Source organism: Enhydra lutris, unplaced genomic scaffold (genome assembly GCF_002288905.1).
Source record: "Enhydra lutris kenyoni isolate GAN:26980312 unplaced genomic scaffold, ASM228890v2 scaffoldscaffold47, whole genome shotgun sequence".
NCBI classification, from domain to species: domain Eukaryota; kingdom Metazoa; phylum Chordata; class Mammalia; order Carnivora; family Mustelidae; genus Enhydra; species Enhydra lutris.
This window is the reverse complement of record NW_019154131.1, coordinates 1,436,607-1,450,717: the sequence shown is the minus strand read 5'-3', so window position 1 is coordinate 1,450,717 and position 14,111 is coordinate 1,436,607. Positions and strand designations below refer to the sequence as shown.

The 14,111-nt window shown below is 35.4% G+C and overlaps 1 protein-coding gene across 1 annotated transcript in view; it reads left to right on the top strand.

Moving 5' to 3' along the window:
• LOC111156608 (KIAA2026 ortholog) overlaps positions 1 to 14,111 on the top strand; it is a 59,354-nt gene that overhangs the window by 31,011 nt on the left and 14,232 nt on the right. Inside the window, exon 4 of the mRNA XM_022517600.1 lies at positions 5,113 to 5,228. Coding sequence (XP_022373308.1) covers positions 5,113 to 5,228 — 116 coding nt within the window. The remainder of the gene's footprint in view (positions 1 to 5,112; positions 5,229 to 14,111) is intronic.

Genomic DNA, 14,111 nt, shown 5'->3' with positions numbered 1-14,111 from the left:
AATATGTCCATGGTGATAAGACATGTAAGAAACCTGGAATTTATTTGTTTTCCTTTTTTTCTTCCTTTTAGGTGTCCAATGTCTCCAGCATCAGTAGATTGCCAACTCCCTGTCCTTGCAACACCCCAGCCAGCATTATGCTAGTTCTGTCATACCCATCCCCGATTACTGCAGCAGAGTGGAATCATTCTTTAGTTGTAAGGTAAGTTTCCCTACCCACTCATTTCACACACATAGACTCAGCTTTTCATTTTACAATATTGTGTAGTTTTGTAAGTTTTTTTTAAAGTTTCTTTTCCCATTTGGTTCCTTAGGTCATTAATGTATCATATTCAAAAACTTATAAAACTGCATAATATAATAAAAGCCTTGTCTTGTGACCATAGACCAGCTTCTTTTTGTAGTAATCCCTATGAGGTTATAAAACCTCCATTGTTTGACATTTGGGGCATCTCATGGAAAGGGAGCTGGCAATCTGCAGCTGCTGTGGACATTGGATGAGAAAATATTGAAAGGTAAGCTTCAGATTTAGACCATATTGTATGCCTTTGGTTCCATTGTGTATGCTTGAAATTCATACTTTATGTTAAACTTTATAGTAAATTCATGAAAGAAAAATACTACTCTCCTCTTCTTTAAAGTGACCTTCAGTAAATGTTTGCAATATTAAGTTCACATAATACATTGGGATTATCTTAGAAGGTAATTTTTATCCGTGAAAATAGTGAGAATTCTAATATCGAATGAGATATTAAACGAAAATAATATTAAATGAAATAGTTCATTTATCCCCATTTTCACATGTTTGTAAAACAAAGCTATTGCTGACTTTTAGCTTATTAAATATATTTTTTTATTAGAGATGTGGTTATAACACTGTTCCACAAATGACCTTTTACTAATCCTATCTGCTGTCTTTGATTCTGTATTGATCACTACATATAAAGACTGTAAGAGCTTTCTGATTTTTTATTTCGTCCATATTCTTTCCTATGTATTTGAAGAACAGGGAATTTGCTGTGTTCCTTATTTTTTAATTCACTTTTAAACTTTAGAACACTATAATTTTAAGTACTGTTATAATTAAACAAATAAAAATAAGTTTTCTAGGTTTTAATTTTTTCATTACAGAGACACCTACATATAAAGATAAGTACTTTCACAATATAATCTTTTGTTCTTTAGAAATTGTCTGTGTGTAGACCAAGCGGTACAGCATTATGTAGTGGAAGGAGAGTTAGATTTTAACGTTCAGAAGAGCTAGAATTCTAACTGAAAAAATCTGCTTCTATCTAGAAGTACTTTCCTGTGATTCACTGCTGAGCCAACTTCTCTCTATAAAATTATGTTCTTCTCATTCCCTTTAGGAATTTCCCTTTAGGAATTAGTTGTAATTAAAAACAATTTAATTGTCTCCTTGTTTGATTTAATAATTTCATCCTAGAAGAAACACTGTAGTTCTCAGTTTTTCCTTTCTGTGTATATAAATAAAGTTGATCAATTAGAAAAGCTATTGCTAGCTTTTAGTTAATAACCTAATTTAAATTCAGGAAATATTTGATTTTACATAGATTTTTACTTTAAACCCAACTTAAGGCATATCATTGCCATCTCTAACTTCTTTTTGTAAAATTTATAAATTTTTTTCTGTTTACACTAGTCTCATTGTATACTGTGACCACCAGTAGGTAGAAGGGGACATGGTGTTTTAATTCCATTTGGGTTGTATTAACCAAAGAAGATGGTAAATGAAACAAGCAGTATGAGTTTCTTTTTTAGTGTCAAGAGGGGAAAACACTTTACCTAAAATACCCGTCCCAGAGCAGTAATTCTGAACTTTTTAAAATTTATGTCCCCCTTTGATAAACATAAAAACTGTGGACACACATACACCATGACAGGATAAAGTGATATCCTTCATTGAGGTCATTGTATTCTTTGTATATATCTTCTAGTTTTTGTCAAACTTTACTTTCTGCAATTTCTGTTATAAGAATAATAGACCTTTTGCTTTCCAAGCACAAAATGATTAAATATGCATTTTTTAAAAGATTTTTTATATTTATTTGACAGAGAGAGAGAGAGAGATCACAAGTAGGCAGAGAGGCAGGCAGAGAGAGGAGGAAGCAGGCTCACTGCCGAGCCAGAGAGCCCATTGCGGGGCTCGATCCCAGGACCCTGAGATCATGACCTGAGCTGAAAGCAGAGGCTTAACCCACTGAGCCACCCAGGTGCCCCTAAATATGCATTTTAAAATACTGAAATGCCATACCATCACTACCCCAGGTTGAGAATATACACTATAAAGAAAGGGAAGAAATCCAAAAAATATATAAAGTTAGAAGACCATAGCTGTTTTCAAACAGGTCAGTGAATAAGACAGAATTATATGAAAGTTAGAAATCTAGTCTCTGATTAATATTTATGACCCCATCTCTGTATATAGTTGGCTAGTTCAGTAATATATTTTCTGGACATTGGATTATTTAAAATTTAGTAATCAAAATAATATCAGAAGGTATCTTTTTAAAACTCTTTTTAAAACTTTTTAATCTTTTTAAAAGATTTTCTAATCTTTCTAATCTTTTTAAAACTCTTTTCTACAAGAATTAATGCTGTATTTTAGTAGAGACACAAATACAACTGACAAATGTGTTGAAATAATGACATTTCATCTACACAGACTTCTTTCTCTTCCTGTGCCTCAGTCTGCCTAGTCCCAAGGTCTGATAATACTGCTAGTCCTTTCGCACTCCCCACACCATCACCACTACACTAATCCAGATAGCAGCCAGACCACCCAGGTTAATTCTGTATCTGCCATTCTTCCCCATATAACCCTCAGTTACAAAGAATTCAGCAAACCTGGTGCTCTCTAGTCTTTTAACACTTTTGCAATTAATTATACCACAATGGTGATATAATTAATTACTCATACCTTTCCTCTTTCTGCTTCCTTTAGCTTAGGAAAAGTTTATTCTCACCATTTCATTTTTGAGCCAAGTAGTAATTCAAAAGTAGAGAAATAATGTTGATGTGCCCATTTTTTTGTTTTTGTTTTTGTTTATTTTAACTAAAACAGAATGCTACCTTATTCCACAAATGGTTTTAGGTTGACTCTCATCTGCCTTTTCATCTTCCTCACTTAGCTCTCCCTGGGGGAAAGCATTATTTATAGTTTAATAGTTTTGTTTCCATGGGTCAGAATAAGCACTTTGTACTATCACCTAGCTTTTGGGGCGGGGGGAGTGGGAAATAAACCTTTGAAGTATAATTTACTGTTAAGGTGGGTCTTTTGAGAAAGCTTTTGACAAGAGGGAAGGTTTTTCTAGGTTACTATATGAGATAATTGCTTTCCTTGAATTTTTGTTCACAATATTTTCACTTGTCATGCCATTAAGAAGACACAAGAATTAGTCATTGAGCCTAGGTTCTGTATTCATTATTAATGATCCAATTTTAATTAACCCATTAAAATAATTTCACGTCTTCCTGCTTTTCAAATAAACAGCTTAAAAACCTCAGAGGTAGAAATGTAGTTGTTTATTTCTACATGCTTAAACATTTTGTTGGTTTAAAGCACAAAATGTTGGAGTGGGAACTATACTATTAATCATTTATGTTTGTGGCTAAAATTTCACGTACACAGATAAAATTTCACATTTCAGTGAATGAAATGTTGAAGGTTTTAGATATATATAAAATTGGAAAATTTAGGCACAGATTTAAAATACATTTTGCTCTAGGGAATAGTTTTTTTTCTTTCCTTTTTTTGGATGGGAGAGGTTATTTTTCTGACAATGTTCTACACGTGCAAATTAACTGAAAAATTGCTATGAGACGAAGTCTAATTTTTGCATGTCAAATGTGACATATATATATATGTATATATATATATGGCTATATTTTTTTGTTATAAAAGAAAAAAAGTGAATGGACTGAATGGTATGTGAGTTATATCTCCAAAAAAAAAACCAAAACACGGTTATATAACAGTAGGTGAAGATGGTGGTGATGTTGATAGGTATGCACTATAACATTATGGAGAGGGGGGCAGAGTTGGCTACCTAAAGATACAACTGCTATAAACTTATTGTTCCTATAGTATATGAATAATTTTATGAGTACTGCTGAAGTGTATTTTTACTAAAGGTTTTTATAATGTATGTTGGATTGCATTATGTGATACAGCTTTGAAGAGGTGGTGATGTAGTTCTAAGAACTTGGACTTAGGCATCAACTAGATCTAGGTTCAAGTCATAGGACCTCGAACAAGTTATTTAATCTCTCTGAGCCATTGTTTCATCATTTCTTAAGTGAGACTAAAATGTACACACAGTAGAATGTTTTCATAACTGCTTGAGTACATGTGTGCTCTCGTGCTCATAGAACCACTTCCTCCCTCCCCTCTTCCTCACTTTCCTTCCACTTCTTCCCTCCCTCCCTTTCCCCCTCTAGATATAGGTACAGATATAGAAACGTGAATGAAATACTTAGGCTAATACTCAGCAAATGGAAAGGGGGTGTCAGTAATTATTAGCTCTTACTGTAGCTATAGCATTATAGTATTGCAAATTATGACCATTTATCTGCTTGTCTGTGCTGGAAACATTTTAAAGTACAATAATTATAAAATTTCCTGAGGAAATGTAATATTCCTGAGGAAACTTCCTGAGGAAGTTTGTTAAGACTGATTTTGAATGTAACAATCCTTTTTTCTCTTTTTCCCCACTCTGGGATAATTACAAAAACTTTACAGAAGTGAGCCATATCAGTTACATATTTAGTGAATTTATATATATGTTTATATTTTTACATGTGTTTAGTAAATAATTTATTAAAATATTTATAATTGACCCAATTAAAAACTTCAAAAAATTGTCTCCTTGTTTGATTAAATAGGTTTTAGATTTCTCCAAATAGAATTGAGAATCTCTAAACTATTACAAATAAGATTTATTACAAGACATTTTTCTCCTTTATAGCCTTCTAAAGAAGATATACTCATTTGATGGGTATTGGCATTTCATTTTGTGTTTTACTCAGAAAATAAGGCCTGACATTCACTTTTAGATTAAATATAAAGGATTTACTTTAACATTGTGTTTTTAGGGCAAATGGTATCATCGGAGGCAAGCAGTAAAAGAATTGCATGGTACGTTGATACGCCTTTTAAATGAATTGCTGCCATGGGAACCAAAGTTGATGAAAGCTTTTCAAAGAAACAGGTAATTAGAGATTTATAATCTGTTTTACCTATTTTAGGGCTCTTAATTTATGATTATGGGGAGATGTCCTGGAATCATTTTGTAATGTTCCATTGATTTATATTTCAGGAGATATTTTTGAGTCTCTGCAAGGTACTTCCTAAGCCCTGAAAATGTAGTATTGATTAAATAAGACCATGCTCTGTGGCTTACATTCCTTCTCTTTTTTTCCAGTTTTTTTCCATTGTGGTAAAATGCACAAACAAAATTTACCCTCTTAACTAGTTTTAGGTGTATAGTTCATTGGTAATACATACATTCATAATGAATGTTATTCTTAACCCCCATCTATCTCCTGAACTCTTCCTCTTATAAAACTGAAACTCTATACTTATTAAATAACTAACTCCCCATTCTCTCTCCTCCCCAGCCCCTGACAGTCACCATTCTACTGTCTGTCTATATGATTTGACTACTCTTAATTACTTCGTATAATATACAATATTTGTGGTTTTGTGACTGTCTTATTTCACTTAGCATATTTTCAGGGTTCATCCAAATTGTAACATATGTCAGAATTTCCTTCCTTTTTAAGGCTCTGTGGTATTTCATTGCATGCGTATACCTACATTTTGCTTCCTCATTCATCTGCTAGTGGACACATGAGTAGTTTTCATGTTTCAGCTATTACAAATAATGTTGCTGTAAACATGGGTGTGAAGATATCTCTTCAAGATACTGCTCTCAGTTCTTTTGGTTTATACTTAGAAGTGGAATTGCTGGATCATATGGTAATTCTAATTTTTTTAAATTTTTTAAAGACCCACCATAGCCTTTTCCACAGTGTCTATACAGTTTTCCATTCCCACCAACAATACATAAGGATCCCAGTTTCTCCTAATCCTTACCAACGTTTGTTATTTTGTTTGTTTCTTATAGTAGCCATCCTAATGAATACTAGGTGGTATATTGTTGTGCTTTTGATTTGTATTTACCTAATGATGTGCTTATTAGTTATTTGTGTATCTTTGGAGAAATGACTATTCAAGTCTTTTGCCCATTTTTGAATTAGCTTGTTGATGTTTTTTGTTGTTGATTTTTAGGAATTTTCTGTATATTCTGGCTACTAATGCCTTACTGGGTATATTATTTGCAAAATTTTCTTCCATTCTGTGTATTACCTTTCCGTTTTGTTGATAGTGCCTTTGATGAACAATTTTTAAAATTTTCCATGAAGTCCAGTTTCTTTTTTTTTGTTTATAGTTGTTGCCTGTGCCTTTAGTGTCATTCCCAAGAAATAATTAGTAAGTTTAGTAGTTTAAGTTTTGAAACCAAGTAATTTGAGCACTCCCGCTTTGTTTTTTATTTTTCAAGACCATTTTGGCTGTTTGAGGTCCCTTGAGATGCCATATGAATTTTAGGATGTTTTTCTATTCCATAACAAATATCATTGGGATTTTGGTAAGGATTGCATTGAATCTGTGGAACAATTTGGGTAGTATTGACATCTTCAAAATATAAGTCTTCCGATCCATGAATATGGGATGTGTTTTCATTTATTTAGTCATCTTTAATTACTCCTCCAGTGTTTTGTAGTTTTCATTGTACAAGTCTTTCACATCCTTGATTAATTCCAAAGTATTTTATTCTTTTTGATGATATTAAAAACAGAATTGTTTCAAGTTGCTTTTCAGATTGATTACTGTATAGAAATGCAACTGATTCTTGTGTGTTGACTTTGTATTCTGCTACTTGCTGAGCTCATTTACTACTTCTAACAATTTTTATGTGGAATCTTTGAGGTTTTCTACATAATAAGATCATGTCATCTGTAAAGAGAGATTTTTTTTTTTTTCTTTGCTATTTGGATGCCTTTTCTTTTTTCTTGACTAATGCTTGGTTTAGAACTTTCAGTACAGTGTTGAATAGAAGTAGTAAAAGTGAGCATCCTTGCCTTGTTCCCAAACTTAGAAGGAAAAGGTCTTTCTCCATTGAGTGTGATGTTCACTATGCATTTTTCTTGTATGGCTTTTCTTACGCTGGGATAGTTTCCTTCTATTCTCAGTTTGCTGAGTATTTTTATCATGGAAAGATGTTGAATTTTGTCATTATTTTTCTGCAGTTGAGATAATCATGTGGTCTCTTCACTTTATTATTGTAATGTAGTATATGACAATCAATTTTCATATGTTGGACTATCCTTGCATTCTAGGAATAAATCTCATTTGGTCATAGTCATAATCCTTTCAATATGCTACAGAATTTGATTTGCTTATATTTTGTTTACCCAGATCACTATCTTATCTGGGGGAGCATGGGAAGATGGCAGAGAGGGTAGACCCTAAGCATACACTGCCCCATGTTTACAACTAGATATCATCCACATCCAAGTCATTAAACCAGAGATCAGTCTGAAGACTGGCAGAACAAACTCCACAACCAAATATAGAGAAGCTGCATCTGAAAGATTAGGAGGCCAGAAAGGCAGGAGGAGACTGCTAGCAGGAGAAAGGGAGCTGTGTGCGTGGAGAGGACAGGGAAACAGGCATTTGTACAAGGAAACTCATATGGGAAAACTAATCCCCGTAATGTTTGGCTTTAAAAACCAGAGGAGCTAAATTCTATGAGTTTGTAAAAGCAGTGGCAATTGGAGCTTGTAACTTTAAAAGTCTTTAAAAGCTGACACAGCTCTGGGTGAGCCAGGAGGGAAAGTGATAGCTGGGTCCCTGCCCTTAAAGAGAGCGCAGGCTGTGCAGAGAGGCAACATAAAATTGGCAGTTTACACAGTGCCATGGGCAAACAGGAGAAATATTTGTTCATACTGTTTTCAGAGCATATTGATGGACTCCTTTGAAAATGAGGGAACTGGCAGGTACCATTTTCCTCCCCCAGCCCCCAGCATAACCATAAACTCCCTGTGGGAGAGGAGGCTGCACAGATATTTGTAGCCTGGACCTGGGGCGCAGAGCAGATTTTGTTAAAGCTGCGTGTGTGCCCCGCCCAGACTCTGGGTGTACACCTGATGGGGTTTTGGAATATAGGTGAGGTTCAGTGGGTTGGAGTCCGGAGCCAATGACCAAGAAATAATTCTTTAGACATCTTTGGTGCAAAATGGTCTTTATTAAAGTACGGTGACAGGACCAGTGGGCAGAAAGAGCTGCTGCCCTAGGGTTGTGAGGGGTGGCTGATTATATACTCTGTGTTTGGGGCAGGTAAGGAAAACGGGAGGTTTCAAAAGGATTTTCCTATGTTAAGACTCACAGGATACTGGAGGCCTTGTCATTGTCAAGTTAAGGTTTTTCCCTGTAGCAAGGCATTAACATGAAGATAGTTGGGAACTTCCTGGAGGAACATTTTTACTCTGCCTGCTTCAAGTGTCCGTTAATGGGCTGTAGATTATAAGAACATTAAATTATATCTACATGTCCTTCTGGAAGCTAGGTTATTGATAGAAATGCTTTGTTCTTATAGATTTCTAAGACATTTGTAAACTGAGGGAGAGTCAGGTCTTACAAGATTGTGATCTCTATAGGTTAACTATCCTTCCTTTCCTTGGCCTTAGGCCAGCCAGGAGTGTCTGAGGAACCATGGGAGGGTGGGTGATGTGGGATGTCAGCTTCTGCTTTGTCCTCAGCTTGCATTCTGTTCCCTTGTCATACCTGCTGCTGCAGGCCATGCCCAGCCATTGTCGTATGCTCTCCACGAGCTTCACCTCCCCAGCAGCCACAGCATTTTGGGAGATCTGGCATAGGACTAGTGGCCCAGTGCAATTTAGCTAACACCAGTACTCCACTCCCAAGTTCCCTGGTGGGCAAGCCCCCTCAGAACTGGTCTGCCTGAGTCCCACTAACACCAGATAGTAAGCTTATACCACAACAGGCAAGAAGGTCAGTGCAGATGGCTGCACTGAAAGGAAAAGTGACTCAGACATAACAGCAGGATGTAAGCAACACACGTAGGATACTCCCCTAAAGTGCCAGGTTCTGTTTAACAGGGAGCACTGCACTTCAAGGGACTCCAGAACTGCCTCTTCATAAAGTCACTTCTTTTAAGAGCAGATGACCTAGGTGACTTTCTTAACAGAGAGAAACAGACACAGAGAGGCAGACAAAATGAGATAGAGAAATTTATCCCAGATGAAAGCAGGATAAGGCCACAGCCAGAGATCTAAGCCAAACAGATATAAGGAACATGCCTGATATCTCAAGAATTTAAAGCAATGATCATAAGAACACTCACTAGACTTGAGAAAAGAGTGGAAGATATGAGTGAGACCCTTAACACAGAATTAGGGAATAATATAGAGGGGCACCTGACTGGCTCAGTCAGTAGAGCATTACACTCTTGATCTTGCAAGTTGGGGCTCCACATTGAGTATACAAATTAATTAAAAATAAAATTGTAAAAAGAAAAGGAATAACATAGCAGAGATAAAGGGCTTAATGAATGAAATGAGAAATACACTTGATGGAATATAGCAGGATGAAAGAAGCAAGGGAATAAATTAGTGACCTTGAAGACAGAGCAATGGAAAGCAATCAAGCTGAAAAAAAGAAAAAAGAATTACACAAAACAAGAATAGACTTAGGGAACTCAGTGGCTCCATCAAACATACTAACATTTGTATTATAGGAGTCCCAGAAGAAGAAGAGAGAGAAAAGTGGACAGAAAATTTATTTGAAGAAATAAAAGGTGACTTCTGTAACCTGGGGAAGGAAACAGATAACCAAATCCAGGAAGTACAGAGAACTCCCATCAAAATCAACAAAAGCAGATCCACACTAAGACATATTGTAATTAAATTGGCAACATACAGTAATAAAGGAAAAAATTCTTTGGAATTCATACAGGAATTCAGTAAATTTGTATGGAACCAAGAAGGACCCCCGAATAGCCAGAGGAATATTGAAAAGGAAAACTAAAACTGTGGCGTCACAATCTTGGACTTCAAGTTCTATTATAAATCTGTAATCAAGACAGTATGGTACTGGCACAAAAACAGACACATAGATCAATGGAACAGAAAAGAGAACCCAGAAATGGACCCTCAACTGTATGGTCAACTAATCTTCCACAAAGCAGGAAAGAATATCCAATGGACAAAAGAGAGTCTCTTCAACAAATGGTGCTGGGAACATTGGACAGCCATATGCAGAAGAGTGAAACTGGACCGTTTCCTTACACCATACACAAAAATAGACTCAAAATGGATGAAACACCTCAGTGTGAGACGGGAATCCATCAAAATCCTAGAGGAGAATGCAGGCAGCAACCTCTTTGACCTCAGAGGCAGCAGTTTCTTCCTAGACACATCACCAAAGGCAAGGGAAGCAGGGCAAAAATGAACTGTTGGGACTTCATCAAGATAAAAAGCTTTTGCACAGCAAAGGAAACAGTTGACAAGCCAGTGGACAGAATGGGAGAAGATCTTTGCAAATGTCTTATCAGATAAAGTGCTAGAATCCAAAATCTATAAAGAATTTATCAAACAAGGAGCAAATAATCCAATCAGGAAATGGGCAAAAGACATGAACAGACATTTCTGCAGCGAAAACATCCATATGGCCAACAGACACATGAAAAAGTGCTCAACATCACTAGGCATCAGGGAAATACAAATCAAAACCACAATGAGATACCATCTCATGCCAGTCAGAATGGCTACAGATATTGGCGAGGATGCAGAGAAAAGAGAACCCTATTGCACTGCTGCTGGAAATGCAAGCTGGTGTAGCCACTCTGGAAAACAGTATAGAGGTGCCTCAGAAAGTTGAAAATAGAGCTACCCTATGACCCAACAATTGCCCTAGTGGGTATTTACCCCAAAGATACAAATGTAATTCAAAGGGGCACCTGCATCCCAATGTTGATAGCAGCAATGTCCACAATAGCCAAACTATGGAAAGAGCCCAGATGTCCATCAACAGATGAATGGATAAAGAAGATGTGGTATATAATGGAATATTATGCAGCCACCAAAAAATGAAATCTTGTCATTTGCAATGACATGGATGGAACTAGAAGGTATTTTGCTAAGTGAAATAAGTCAATCAGAGAAAGACAGTGATCATATGATCTCACTGATATGTGGAATTTGAGAAACAAGACAAAGGATTATAGGAGAAGTGAGGGAAAAATGAAACAAGATGAAACCAGAGAGGGTGACAAACCATAAGAGATTCTTAGTCTCAGGAAACAGACTGAGGGTTGCTGGGAGGGATGGGGTGGCTGGGTGACGGACTTTGGGGAGGGTTGTGGGGAGCACTGTGTATTGTGTAAGACTGATGAATCACAGACCTGTACCCCTCAAACAAATAGTACATTATATGTTAAAAATAATAATTAAAAAATAAATAAAATTTTTTAAGTTTTTAAAAATCTTAAAAGCTAAGGCCAGGAGATTTTTCAGCAGAAACTTTGAAAACTGTAGAGGAGTGGCATGATATATTCAGAATGATAAATGGGGAAAATCTGCAGCCAAGAACACTCTACAGCAAGGCAATCATTCAGAATAGAAGAAAAGATTAAAAAGTTGCCCAGACAAACAAAAACTGAAGGAGTTGTTGACCACTAAGTCAGCTCTGCAAGAAATATTAAAGGGGACATTTCAAGTGGAAAAGAGAAACCAAAAGTGACAGTATAAAGGAATGAAAACACAAAAGCAGGAAAAGTGTTTCTGTTGAAAAAAAAAATCAGGAAACTCACGAAAGAATATAAAACATAACAGAGGAGAAACAAATGGGTTCAAACTTAAATCACTGTCAAGTTAATATAGACTGCTATATGCAGAAGATTATATACAACACTAATGGTAACCATATATAAAAAGCCACTAATAAACATGCAAAGAATAAAGAGAAAGAAATCCGAATATATTACTAAAGAAAATCAGCAAAACATATAAGAGAGACCAAAAAAGTATCAGGAAAAACAAGTGATAAAATAACAGTAAATACATACTATCAGTAATTATGCTGGGTGTAAATAGACTAAATGTTCCAGTCGGAAGACATAGAATGACATAATGGATAAAAAAACAAGATCCATCTATATGCTGCCTGCAAGAGACTCATTTCAGACCAGAAGACACCTGCAGACTGAAAGTGGGGAGCTGAAGAAACATTTGTCATGCAAATCAATCTCAAAAGAAAGCTGGAGTTGTAATATATTGCACAAGCTAGACTTTAAAACAAAGACTGTAAAAAAAAAAAAAAAAAAAAACCTAAGTGACTAAAAATACCGTAACAAGAGACAAGGGAGGATATTATATGGTGATAAAGGGGACAATCCAACAAGAAGATACAAGAACTGTAAATTTTTAGGCATCCATCATAGGAGCACCCAGATACATAAAACAGTTAATAATAAAACATAAAGGATTAATTGATAATAATACAATAACAGTAGGGGACTTTAACACCCCACTTACATCAATAGGTCATCTAAACAGAAAATCAACAAGGAAACCATTTGGTTTTGAAGGACACTCTGGACCAGATGGTATTTAACAGATTATTCAGAATATTCCATCCTAAAACAGCAAAATATACATTCTTTTCAAATGCATATGGAATGTTTTCCAGAAGAAATACCATATTAGCCCACAAAACAAACCTGAACAAACTCAAGAAGATCAAAGTCCTACCATGTGTCTTTTCTGACCACAATGCTGTGAAACTAGAAGGCAACCATAAGAGAAAATCTTAAAAGAACACTAATACATGGAGATTGAATAACATGCTACTAAACAATGACTCGGTTAACAAGGAGATCAAAGAAGATATTAAAAAAAAAATACATGGAAACAAATGAAAAGGAAAACACAGGAGTCCAAACCTTTAGGATGCAACAAAACCAGTTCTAAGAGAGATGTTTATAGCAATATAAGCCTACCTTAAAAAGCAAGAAAAATCTTAAATAAACAGCCTAACTTTACATCTAAGAAAATGAGAAAAAGAACAATAAAAATCTAAAACCAGCAGAAGGAAGAATAGGATAAAGATTGGAACCAAAATAAATGATATAGAAACTAAAACAAAATAAAACAACACAAAAAACAGATCATTGAAAGCAGGAGCTGTTTCTTTGAACAAAAATCAATAAAATTAGTTAACATTTAGGCAGACTTACCAAGAAAGAAAGAGAAAGAACTCAAGCAAAATCACAAATGAGAGAAGAGAAATAACAGCCAATACCACAGATGTACAAACAGTTAAATATTATGAAAAACTGTATGCCAACAAATTGGACAGCCTAGAAGTGGATAAATTCCTAGACACCTATAAGCTACCAAAACTGAAACAGAAGGAAATAAAAAATTTGAACAGGATCATAACCAGCAAGAATTGAATGAGTAACCAAAATTTCCCCCAACAAACAAAACTCCAGGACAAGATGGCTTCACAGGTGAATTTGACCAAATATTTAAAGAGTTACTATTCTACCTAAACTATTCCAAGACAGAGAAAAGAAAGGAAAACTTTCACGTTCATTCTGTGAGGCGCCCAACATTATCCTGATACCAAAATCAAAGATACCACTAAAAAAGAGAACTATAGGCCATATCCCTGATGAAAATAGTTGCAAAATTCCTGAACAAATGCTAGCAAACCAAATTCAACAATACATTAAAAAAATCATTCACCACAATCAAGTGGAATTTATTCCTGGATACAGTGGTAGTTCAGTATTTGCAAATTGATCGCATCAGTAAAAGAAAGAATAAGAACCATGTGATCTTTCTAATAGATGCAAAAAAGCATTTGACAAAGTACAGCATCCATTCATGATAAAAACCTTCAACAAAGTAGGTTTATGGGAACATACCTCAACATAATAAAGGCCATACATTAAAAACCCACAGCTGACATCATCCCCCCCCCCTTTTTTAACACCATCCTTAGA